General features: G+C 44.7%; 1 protein-coding gene across 1 annotated transcript in view; it reads left to right on the forward strand.

The window, feature by feature from the left end:
• Positions 1-10,795, forward strand: part of mrps5 (mitochondrial ribosomal protein S5) — a 201,901-nt gene extending 191,106 nt beyond the window's left edge. The window contains exons 9-11 of the mRNA XM_072500060.1: positions 2,581-2,643; positions 7,382-7,518; positions 10,270-10,795. Of these exons, the coding sequence (XP_072356161.1) occupies positions 2,581-2,643; positions 7,382-7,518; positions 10,270-10,494 (425 nt within the window). The 3' untranslated portion in view covers positions 10,495-10,795. The remainder of the gene's footprint in view (positions 1-2,580; positions 2,644-7,381; positions 7,519-10,269) is intronic.
• Positions 10,796-12,420: the final 1,625 nt, after the last annotated feature.

Raw genomic sequence — 12,420 nt, forward strand, 5'->3', positions numbered from 1 at the left:
TGATTCACCCATAAACAAGAAAATGGTAAATCCAGAAAATCGCTTTTAAGTTATATTGCAAGAGTGGAACAGGGGAAACTGGATTAATTGGGTAAAAGGCAGATTTAAAACAAATATTAGGAAGTTTTTCCACACACTAAAAATGATGAATGCATGAAAGAGGCTTCAGGATAGAGTAGCAGCCCAAAACCTTTTGTCCAAAGATTGGATGCGATGGGTGATCTTTGAATGGATGAAGTAAAATGGGCCAAATAGACTTGCTTTTCCACGATGATTGGGATGTAATACCATGTGTGGTATTGCCTGTCGGCAGTATGGTGATCTGATAAGCCCAGACGAGATTTGTAATATATGAAGAATACTTCGCCCGATGGGTTTTCATGATTCTGTTGACTTTAAACACTGCATCTGCTGGTCATAAACTTAATATCTTGCTCAACCCGCACAATAAATAAGTGGGGAAAATACAGGAACACCACCAATATTCACCTAGAGGTGAAATTAGGAATGCGAGGAATAAAGTTGTGGATTTTTATTCTGAAGAAGCAATAAACCAGTAAACTTTGATATTTGTAGCTGCCTCCATTTTCTTTGGGATGATTTTGCAGTTGGTGGAAACTTCACTTGTGACCGTTTCATTTTCCATTTTACTGTCATCCTCTATTTCTTCTCCAGTAAGGTATACATTTATATTCTTGACAACTGAGAAGTTGTAATGTTCCCATTCAACATAAACATGGTCAAGATCTAGAAGGTAGATTTCCAGAATGCCGGGAGATATTCATGCCAATTTTCTAACTCTCTTGCCTCAACATGCACTTCCAGTTGTTGAAATGGGCGGTAGGTGCAACTTCAAAAATTGAAACCTCACTGCAGCAAAATAAATGAAAATCCCACTGTTTTGGTAGTCTCACTGAATGTTCATGTCATAATGGAAATACCTCCTGATTCAATACAGATCTTTTCTGAGGTTTGGAACGAAAGCAGAGTGGAAAAATCTTTACCGTGTATCTGATCTGTGCTTCCACTTGGTACACTTGACTTTGGCATCAAAAGGAGGATTTTTTTCTACACAGCCAAACTGCAGAGCTTAGATCTGTCGCTTTGCTCTGTTTATCCCATGCTGATTCTGCTGTTTGGCACGCAGATTGTGTTGTTTCACCAGCTTGACAACCTCATTTTTAGGAATGACTGTTCTGCTCCTGGCATGCGCACTTGCACTCTTTGTTGAACCAGGGTCAATCCCCTGGCTTGATTGTAAATTAGAGTGGAGGATATGCTGAGCAATGAGGTTACAGAGTGTGGTTGAGTACAATTTTGCTGCTGACGACCACAGCACCTCATAGGTGCCCGGTTTTGAGGTGCTAGATCTGTTTGATATCTATCCCGATTGGCACTGTTTTGCCACATAACACAGTTGAAGGTTTCCTCAATATGAAGGCAGGACTTCACCTCCACAAGGCCTGTGGAGTGGTTATTCCCATCAATAATGTCATGGATAGATGGATCTGTGACAGGTAGATTTATGCGGGCACAGTAAAGTAGATTTTCCCCTCTTGGTGGTTGTCACCCTACACAACGCAGACTCCAGTCTGGCAGGTATATTGATCAGGGCTCGATAAATATTTGTGCCACTGAACACCCTTGGTAATGGAAGTTGAAGTCCTCTGTTCAGAGTACATTCTGTGCTCTTATCACCTTCAGTGCTTCCTTCTAGTAGTGTTCAACATGGGGGAGCACTGATTTGTCAGCTGTGGGAGGGCAGTAGGTGGTAATCAGTAGGAGATGTCTTTGCCCATGTTTGACTCGATGCCTTGAGACCTCAGATCTGGAGTTAATGTTGGGGATTCCCAAGGGAACTCCCTCCTCACAGTAAACAACTGCCTCTGCTGGGTCTGTCCTGCTGATGGGACAGGACATTCCGAGGGATGGTGAAGGCGGGGTCTAGAACATTGCCTGTAACACATGATTTAATAATTATGACAATGCCAGGCTCTTGCCTGACTAGTCTGTGGAACTGCTCTCCCAATTTTTCCACAAGTACCCAGATATTAGTAAGGAGACCTCAGCAGGGCTGGGTGTGCCTTTCTTGTTTCAGGTGCCCAAGTAAATACTTGGTTGGCGATCCAGTTTTATTCCTTTTGGACTTTTCTGTAGTTTTGTACAACCGAGTGGCTAGCGAGGCCATTTCAGAGGGCAGTTAAGAGTCAATTGCCCCTGATTTTTTTTTTTTTTTAGATTGTCAACCACATTATTGTGGATCTGAAGTGATATGTAGGCCAGACTAGGCAAGGATAGCAGATTTCCTTCCCTAAAGGACACTAATGAACTAGATGGGCTTTTGCGCCAATTATTTAATGGGACCATTACTGGGAGCAACTTTCAATTCCAGTTTCCTTTTATTGACCTGATAAACTTATGTGCTTCCAGCAATTTTGTGCTTTGTTTTCAAATTCTTGGCACTTGCTATTTTATTTCAATCACTGGGTATCTCAATGGTGTGTGCCAAGAAATACAACAGATTAAAATAAATTTGTGATTTGTATGTACTAATTGAAAAGTATTTTTTTCTTAATTCAGTTTATCAGGATATAACATCGAAGTTCAAACGAACAACAATCAAAATGAAGAAACAAAACCATGGTAAGACTCAGTACAGAGGTTGTGCGCATAATTAGGTGCAAAGCATTAATTAATTAAAGTGTCTATTTGGATCACGTTGGAGGGGGAAATCCAATTATAGCACTTCAGCAAAGAGGATTTTCCACACTAAATTAAGCAATGAGATTTTTGGTCAAAATCCAAAAGCTGAAAGCATCCTTCAGGTGCTGATGCGGGTAAACTCCTTTATCAATCCTTTTGACAGATTGAGAATTGAAGACAGTCTGTGAAAATGAGTATGAAATTTATAACGTAAATCTAATGTTTTTTAAAACTGATAACTAGCATCATTAACAGGTCCTTTGAGCAGCCGCTTATCAGTTCTTCAAAGGCCCTGTCATCAAACACCCTCCTCTTAGCACATCTGTCCTTTCAAATTACCATTTAGCCTCCAATTCTTCTCTCAAAGTCTGGACATACCAAATTCACAGTAACTACTACATGTTCAAATCTCCACCCTCTAGCTTCCAACCTGCCCAAACTACTACACAACCCTGGTCAAAGAAAGTCTTGCCAATTCATTTGTCTTAACAGGGGACGGCACGGTGGTACAGTGGTTAGCACTGGTGCCTCACAGAGCCAGGGACCCGGGTTCAATTCTGGCCTTGGGTCACTGTCTGTGTGGTGTTTTGTACATTTTCCCCCATGACTGGGTGGGTTTCCTCCGGGTGCTCCGGTTTCTTCCCACAGTCCAAAGATGTACAGGTTAAGTGGGATGTGCGGGTTAGATTATAGGGTCATGTTGATAGGGCTGGGTTGATGGGTGTGTGCACATAGGTAGAGTGCTCTTTTGAAGGGTTGGTGCAGACTCGATGGACCGAATGGCCGCCTTCTGCACTGTAGGGATTCTATGAAAGTTCTATGACTCGGTTTCATAATGATTGACAGCAAATGATGGCAATGTTTACATTAGCTCTGTACTTTCCTGTAATTTAGTTTTGCCTGAGAATAATGGAGCACAATTCAAAGAATGTTATCTATTATTTGTTAATCTGGTGTGATGGGTTGTCTCTCTCAATATTTTTACTCTAAGATTAAATGAATGGGGTATAAACGGGGTCGGCTAAAAGTTTTTAAAGGCTTCTCTCCCGACGACGAGACCCGGCCCAACTCGACCAGGAGAGGCCCGCCCAGCGATCCGACCTGGAGAGGCCCGCCCAGCAACCCCACCTATCTGGAGATGGAGGAAAGAAAAATCCACGTGGAGGCCCGACTGGGCTGACTTCAAGACCCGACCCCAGGAGCGCTCAAGGGGGGAACAGACCACGGGACCCAGTCCAACCTGCCTCAGGATGCCCCTGCCCACGACCCAGGACCCCCGAAATGGCGGAGACCCCGCGCGAGGACCCGAACGCGCTGCAAGGTATTCCCGTGCTCACAGAACATGCCCTCCCAGCAACCCCACTACCTCAACCAGCGCCCGGGACCCTGCCAGACGCGTCCCTGGGAACGTAACTAGCGCCCTGGTCCCCGCCAGCGCCCTGGTCCCCGCCAGCACCCTGGACTCCGCCAGACGCAACCAGCTAGCTTCTACAAGTTCAAACTCCACCTATTGGATGCCGGGACCATCCAGCCGCAGCCACCGACCGAGAAAGCGAGGGAAACGTGGCGGTCTGCAGGTTAGACTGAAGCAACGTGGTTTCAAGACCCCTCTCCCCAGCATACTCCGGGCAAACCTCCAAGCGATCGAAAAAAGCTGGATGAACTTCACGCTAGACTTACCTCTCAGAGGTTTCACAGAGACATGGCTCACCCCCGCCTCACCGGACTGTGCCATACAACCTGAAGGCTTCTCAATTCACCGGGCGATCCGCACCGCGTCATCAGGCAAAACGAAGGGTGGAGGAGTTTGCCTCCTCATCAACTCCTCCTGGTGCTTGGATGTGGTGACCCTGACGACCCACTACACCCCAGACCTGGAATACCTGACCGTGCAGTGCCGCCCATACTATCTTCCACGTGAGTTCACCTCAGCCATTATCACAGCGGTCTACATCCCACCCCAGGCAGTAGTGAGGAAGGCGCTGGACGAACTGCACAGTTATAAACAACTACGAAACAGAACACCCAGAGGCCTTGTTCATCGTGGCCGGACACTTCAACAAGGCCAACCTCAAGAGTGTACTGCCAAAATTCCACCAGCACATCTCCTGTCCCACCAGGGGCGACAACACTCTTGACAACTGCTACTCAAAAATCAAGGGCGCCTACCGTTCCATCCCCCGACCGCACTTTGGGAAATCAGACCATAAGACGGTGCTCCTTCTCCCGGCATACAAGCAGAAACTCAAGCGGGAGAATCCAGCTAAGAAGGTTGTGCAGTGCTGGTCCGAGGAGACAGAAGAGCTCTTACGTGACTGCTTAGAGACCGTGGACTGGTCCATATTTAAGAACTCAGCGACCAACTTAAATGAATATGCTACCACCGTCACAGACTTCATCAGCAAATGTGTGGACGACTGCGTGCCAAAGAAAGCGGTACGTACGTTGCCCAACCGGAAACCATGGCTCATTCGCGAGATTGACTCCCCACTGAAGGACAGGTCTAAGGCATTCAAGTCAGGCGACCCTGACCTCTGCAAGAAATCCAGGTACGACCTCCGCAAAGCCATCCGAGATGTCAAGAGAGAGTATCAAACCAAGCTAGAGTCACAGACAGACTCTCGGCGATTGCGGCAAGGACTAAACAACATAACGGGCTACAAAGCGAAGCCAAGCAGTATCTCCGGCGGCAGCAGCGCACCTCTCCCCGATGAACTCAATGCATTCTATGCTTGGTTCGAGCAGGTAGCCAACAATCCGCTGTCGAGTGCCCCAGCAGCCCATAACTCACCCATAGCCACCATCACAGCTTCCGAAGTCAGATCGGCCTTCCTGAAAGTGAACCCGTGGAAGGCGACGGACCCGGACGGGATCCCTGATCGTGCACTCAGAGCCTGCATGGACCAGCTGGCAGAGGTGTTCGCGGACATCTTTAACCTGTTCCTACTCCACTCCGAGGTCCCCACCTGCTTCAAGAAAACCACCATCATACACCGGTGCCAAAGAAGAACCAGGCAACGTGCCTCAATAACTATCGTCCAGTGGCCCTGACTTCAGTCGTAATGTGCTTCGAGAGGTTGGTCATGAAGCGCATCACCTCCATACTCCCAGAAAGCCTTGATCCACTGCAATTTGCATATCGCTGCAACTGGTCCACATCAGACACCATTTCCCTGGCCCTACACTCATCTCTAGAGCATCTCAACAACAAGGACTCCTACATCAGACTCATATTATTGACTACAGCTCCGTCTTCAACACCATAATCCCATCCAAGCTCATATCAAAGCTCCAAAACCTAGGACTTGGCTCCCCACTCTGCAACTGGATCCTCGACTTTCTGACCCACAGACCACAGTCAGCAAGAATGAACAACAACACCTCCTCCACAATAGTCCTCAACACCGGCGCCCCGCAAGGCTGCGTACTTAGCCTCCTACTCTACTTCCTGTATACACACGACTGCGTGGCAAAATTTGTTTCCAACACCATACAAGTTTGCTAACGATACGACCATAGTGGGCCGGATCTCGAATAACGACGAGTCAGAATACAGGAGGGAGATAGAGAACCTAGTGGAGTGGTGTAGCGACAACAATCTCTCCCTCAATGCCAGCAAAACTAAAGAGCTGGTCATTGACTTCAGGAAGCAAAGTATTGTACACACCCCTGTCAGCATCAACGGAGCCGAGGTGGAGATGGTTAGCAGTTTCAAATTCCTAGGGTTGCACATCTCCAAAAATCTGTCCTGGTCCACCCACGTCGACGCTACCACCAAGAAAGCACAACAGCGCCTATACTTCCTCAGGAAACTAAGGAAATTCAGCATGACCACATTAACTCTTACCAATTTTTACAGATGCACCATAGAAAGCATCCTATCTGGCTGCATCACAGCCTGTTATGGCAACTGCTCGGCCCAGGACCGCAAGAAACTTCAGAGAGTCGTGAACACAGCCAGTCTATCACACAAACCTGCCTCCCATCCATTGACTCCATCTACACCTCCCGCAGCCTGGGGAAAGCGGGCAGCATAATCAAAGACCCCTCCCACCTGGCTTACTCACTCTTCCAACTTCTTCCATCTGGCAGGAGATACAGAATTCTGAGAACATGCACGAACAGACTCAAAAACAGCTTCTTCCCCACTGTCACCAGACTCCTAAATGACCCTCTCATGTACTAACCTCATTAACACTACACCCTGTGTGCTTCATCCGATGCCGGTGTTTATGAAGTTACATTGTGTACCTTGTGTTGCCCTATTATGTATTTTATTTTATTCCCTTTTCTTCCCATATACTTAATGATCTGTTGAGCTGCTCGCAGAAAAATACTTTTCACTGTACCTCGGTACATGTGACAATAAACAAATCCAATCCAAAAAACAACTGCTCCACCTCCTCCAGCACCCCCCTCAACTATATCATCCATTATGTTTACCTCTTCAGCCCTGAGGAAGAGTCATATGGACTCAGTTAACTCTGTTTCTCTCTCCACTGATGCTGCCAGGCATGCTGAGTTTTTCCAGCATTTTCTTTATTTATCATTAGAAAAAAATCTTTTTGAAGCCTTTATATGCAGTGCCATCACTAAGTTATTCCAGCTCTCGCGAGTGTAGTTTCAGTCCATATATGTACGATGCTTTTAAACATATTAATTCTTTTTCTGTCCTCAGGGCATGGATTGCATTGTCATCGAGCTATCATTACAATATGCAAATTAATTGGAATTAAGGACATGTATGCCAAAGTTTCTGGATCAACCAATCTATTGAATATTACCAGAGCCCTTTTTCAAGGATTGTCAAAGCAGGTAAAGTTGCATCTAAAAACACATGGACTCTATTGTTCAATTTTCAGTTTGACCAAATCAGATTTGATGATTATGTAGGAACATGGGAATTAGGAGCAGAAGTCGGCAATCCAGCCCTTCGAGCCTGCTCCGCCATTCAATCAGATCATGGCTCATCTCTTCCTGGTCTCAAATCCAGCTCCCTATCTGTTCTCCATATCCCTTTAACCCGTTTTTAAAAATCAGAAATTGATTGACATCAAACCAGTCTGGATAACTGTCATCCGGACTTCAAGTTTATTAATGTCAAATTCATCTGGTCTTTTTGTAGATCGTTTGGGAACTCATTCAGTAAAGTCAGTCTACAGTTAGATCACATAGACCCGTCACTGAGTTATCACAGATCCTGGCTAATACAACCGCAGGGATGCAATAGTTGCCCATATTTGCCCTGGTGTCCCCAGCAGTGGAGGGAAAACTGAAGGAGAAGCGAATAGAAATAAATAATATTTTAATAATAAATAGGCATTCCTTCCTTGTTAATTTTAAAAGATAGCAGAATTTGTTTTTGTTGATCACTGTATTTGCATCTCAATGGACCTCGGTATCCCTGTGGCTGAGAGAGAGTTGTTATGCTGTCAGGTCTCCACAAGCAACTCTTTTCAGCTGGATTCTATGAGGGGGAGGAGGAATTCGGGTACAAAATAGAGGAAACCAGGTTCAGAATTGAGTATTTCAATGCTTCTTCATGGCTGGATAGTTGTTTCAGACATTTGAGAGACTTGAGTTAGGGATGATCCTTGGAGAGTTTGACCAGCCTCTTTGGCAACTCCATGAATCTACATTTTCCTACTGGCTGCAACTTCCATATATAACTTTTAACTTTCTTAAAAGATCTTGAGCAATTGTCTCGCAGTCATTCCCTCGCTAGTAATTGTTTTTTATAAATATTTATTAAGGTTTATTATTGAGTTAGAGACATTAACAACTCCTCCCTTATTCAAAAAGGGAGGGAGGCAGAAAGTAGGAAACTATAGATCAGTTAGTTTAACATCTGTCGTTGGAAACTTGTTAGAATCTATTATTAAGGAAGTAATAATAGGACATTTAGAAAGTTAAAATGCAATTCATCAGAGTCAGCATGGTTTGACTAATTTGCTAGAAGATGGTACAAGCCATGGGACGGCACAGTGGTTAGCACTGCTGCCTCACAGCGCCAGGGACCCGGGTTCGATTTCGAACTCTGCTTACTGTCTGTGTGGAGTTTGCACATTCTCCCCGTGTCTGTGTGGGTTTCCGTCGGGTGTTCCGGTTTCCTCCCATATGATGTGCAGGTTAGGTGAATTGACCATGCTAAATTGCCCTTTGGTGTCCAAAGGTTAGGTAGTGTTACGGAGATTGAGCTGGGGATTGGGCCGAGGTAGGGTGCACTTTCGGGGGTTCATTGCAGACTCGATGGGCAGAATGGCCTTCTGCACTGTTGCGATTCTATGATTCTAAGTAGACAATGGGGATCTTGTAGATGTAGTATATCTGGACCTCCAGAAGGCATTTGATAAGGTGCTACACAAAAGGTTAATACACAAGGCAAGGTCACATTGGATTAGGGGTCATTAGTAACTTGGTAGATGACTGGCTAACCAACAGAAGGCAGAGAGTTGGGATAAATGGGTCTTTTTCTGGATGGCGAGATTTAACTAGTGGGGTGCCACAGGGTTTGGTGCTCGGGGCCCCAACTATTCACATAGGGATAGAAGGTACTATAGCCAAATTTGCAGATGACACTAAAATAGGTGGGGTAGTAAGTTGCAATGAGGAAATAAGAAATTTACAAATGGATATAGATAGGTTAGGAAAGTGAGCCAAAATGTGGCAGATGGAGTCCAGCGTGGATCAGTGTGAGATTATCCTTTTGGTAGGAAAAATGGAAAGGCAACTTATTATCTAAATGGAGAAAAACTTCAGAGTGCTTCAGGGCAGAGGGATCTGGGTGTCCTTGTGCATGAATCGCAGAAAACTAGTATGCAAGTGCAGCAGGTAATAAGGAAGGCAAATGGAATTTTGGCATTTATTGCTAAAGGAATAGAGTATAAAAGTAGGGATGTATTGCTGCAACTGTACAAGGCATTGTCAAGACCACATCTGGAGCACTGTGCGCTGTTTTGGGCCCCTTCGTTGAGGAGAGATGTATTTGTATTAGAGGCAAGTCAGAGGAGGTTCACTAGTTTGATTCCAGAAATGAGGGGTTTGTCTTCTGAAGAGATACCGAGCAGTTTAGACCTATACTCTCTCTATTTTAGAGAGGAGATCTAATTGAGGTATATAAGATGATAAACGGTATGGATAAAGTAGACTAGAGCAGGTGCTTCCTCATGTGGGACAATCTAGAACGAGAGTTCATAGTTTTAGGATAAGGGGTAGCAGATTTAAAACCGAGATGAGGAGAAATTACTTCTCTCAAAGGGTCGTGAATCTGTGGAATCCACTACCCCAGAGCACGGTAGATGCCGGAACATTGAGTCAATTTAAGGAGGATAGATTTTTAATCAGTAATGGGTTAAAGGATTATGAAGAGCGGGCAGGGTAGTGGAGTTGAGGCGAAAAGGAGATCAGCCACGATTGTGCCGAATGGCGGAGCGGGTTTGAGGGGCTAGATTGCCAATTCCTGCTTCTATATCTTATGTTCTTTTGTAAGCAACTATAACTTTGCCAAAAACTGACAGTAGGTTATGTGATCAAAGTGTTTACTTTATTTTGGCTGTAATCCCACAGGAGACTCACAGCGACTTAGCTGACAAGAAGGGGCTACATGTAATAGAGTTCCGAAATGAGTGTGGGCCTTTGCCCCTGATTGCTGCCTCCCCACGTGGTGAAGTCAGGAAGGTGCCCGAAGCCCAGGATGAAATTCCCAACACCAAGTTGGATTGGAGCGAAGTGAAAGCAGCACAGGGTACGAAAAGGTCCATCTGGGCAAATGTCAAGCGTACAATATGGTGAGCAGCTGGGAGCTGATGATGAGATGCTGGTGAGGCTGTTTTCCTGACTGAATTAGCAAAGAAAACTGGAGATCCTGGCTGAGAACCCACGAGCTCTCTGCAGACTTGGCACATCCTAGAACGATGACATGCTTAACGTCATCTGCCCTGATTGTATTTTATGGATGAAAAGATTTGCTAATTAAACATTTTCCATTGTGTCAAGGGTTCTTTATCTGGAAGAATGGAGGTTTGTGAACATATGTTAACGCTAATGTTGTCTTTTGCCATAATGCAAATAAAATTCATTGTGTTTAATAGAATGCTGACTTTGTTAATGTTAATGCTGAGTTGATTTTCTGGTACCGGATGCAGCTGTTTGGGAGAGGGGATTTATGCATTTATGCCAGTGTTCCAAATATCATCAAAATTATACTTCACCGGAGTTCTTCACTTTTGAAGAACAAAGTTTGCACACAGGTAAAATGTCAGTTCAAGCCCGTTGGCATTTAATTAGCAAATTTTGTTTTGGCTTCAGATAATATGGAAGTAGGTAGCAGAAGGGATAGACTTGAGACAGAATAGATATGATGCTGCGGTGTCTACATTTTAGCTGCCTCTTGCTGACTTATGCCAGATGCTATTTCAAGAATGCTTACTTGCTGGTCTGTTGAAATCCATTATGTGCAGCTCATAATTGCCCTGTTCAGGAGCCACTGGTGCAATTTATTCATTTTTGTTTCTAAATTTTGTGCAGTGTGTGCTTTTTCGCAGAATATGAAGTGACTAATAATACTTCTAGAACCAACATTTCAGCAGTATGTAAACATTAACAGGTGAATGATGTGTGTTGTAGGTGAGTGAATGGAAGGGCTACCCAGTGTTAACTGGAATGTTGTGATTGTTTGAATTAAAACACTGAAGAATTTCATTTGTATAATATGTTTGCTAAAAAGATTAGATGCCTTCAGTTTGTGTCCAAAGCTATAATTTTCCGACAGATACCATAAACAGTAAAGCTTCTCACATTATCCAATATAGCCTATTTGCGGTAAATCTCCGTGAGAATTAAAAACATCTTGAGGCTCTAATTGACATACAACATTACTGATAATCTAAGACATCTGGCGACCATCACCAGCAGTGGAATGTGCTCACAGACAATAGACCTGCCAATTTGTAGTCTGCGTGCTGAACCAATATCTTTAAAAAGTTCTGATTCAAATTTATCTTGTATTGAAGAATTTGCCGAATTGCAATACTTATCGTAAGTTGTTTCATTGCAGATTAAGCCACTTAAGGAAAAAAAACAAGGGATAGAAATTGGTTCTCATGATGCAATTGAACCATCCTACTTTTCAGGCATTCAGCACAGCACCGGAAATAGATTTTCACTCCTAAAGATAAATTGTTCATTGAAAGTTCATTCAGCGCCGGTGTGTTGCCAGTTTTGTAGGCCGTACGACCGAACGACGTGGATCGTATCAAAGAGCACATTCGCAATAGACAAAGTACTGACTACCCAACTAGACTGCACTCGCAAAACTTGTGGGGCAAGATTTTCTGCATCCCCAACGGCATGTGTTGGGATGGCAGACGCAGCCTGCCATGGGCCGACAGCAGGATCTTCTGGTCCCATCGCTGACAATGGGGTTTCCCATTGTATCACCCCCCCCCCCCCCCCCCTCCCCTGCAGCCGGGAAACACGTGGTGGGGGGCCAAAATTGGCAAGAACTGAGCATCCTGCCAACGGGACCAGCCACCGTGTCCAACATTAGATGTGATTCTGCAATTGGACAGCATTTGCTGAACAATCCTGATTCTGATTAGAATTATACTAACAACCAATTTAAGATCATCAGTTGGGCTTGCAGTGTATCGCACTTACATGTGCTGGAAGCTACATTTATTCGCACACATGGCCCTGATCCTTTGTAAACAGAATATC

This window comes from Scyliorhinus torazame, chromosome 4 (assembly GCF_047496885.1).
Source record: "Scyliorhinus torazame isolate Kashiwa2021f chromosome 4, sScyTor2.1, whole genome shotgun sequence".
NCBI classification, from domain to species: Eukaryota; Metazoa; Chordata; class Chondrichthyes; order Carcharhiniformes; family Scyliorhinidae; genus Scyliorhinus; species Scyliorhinus torazame.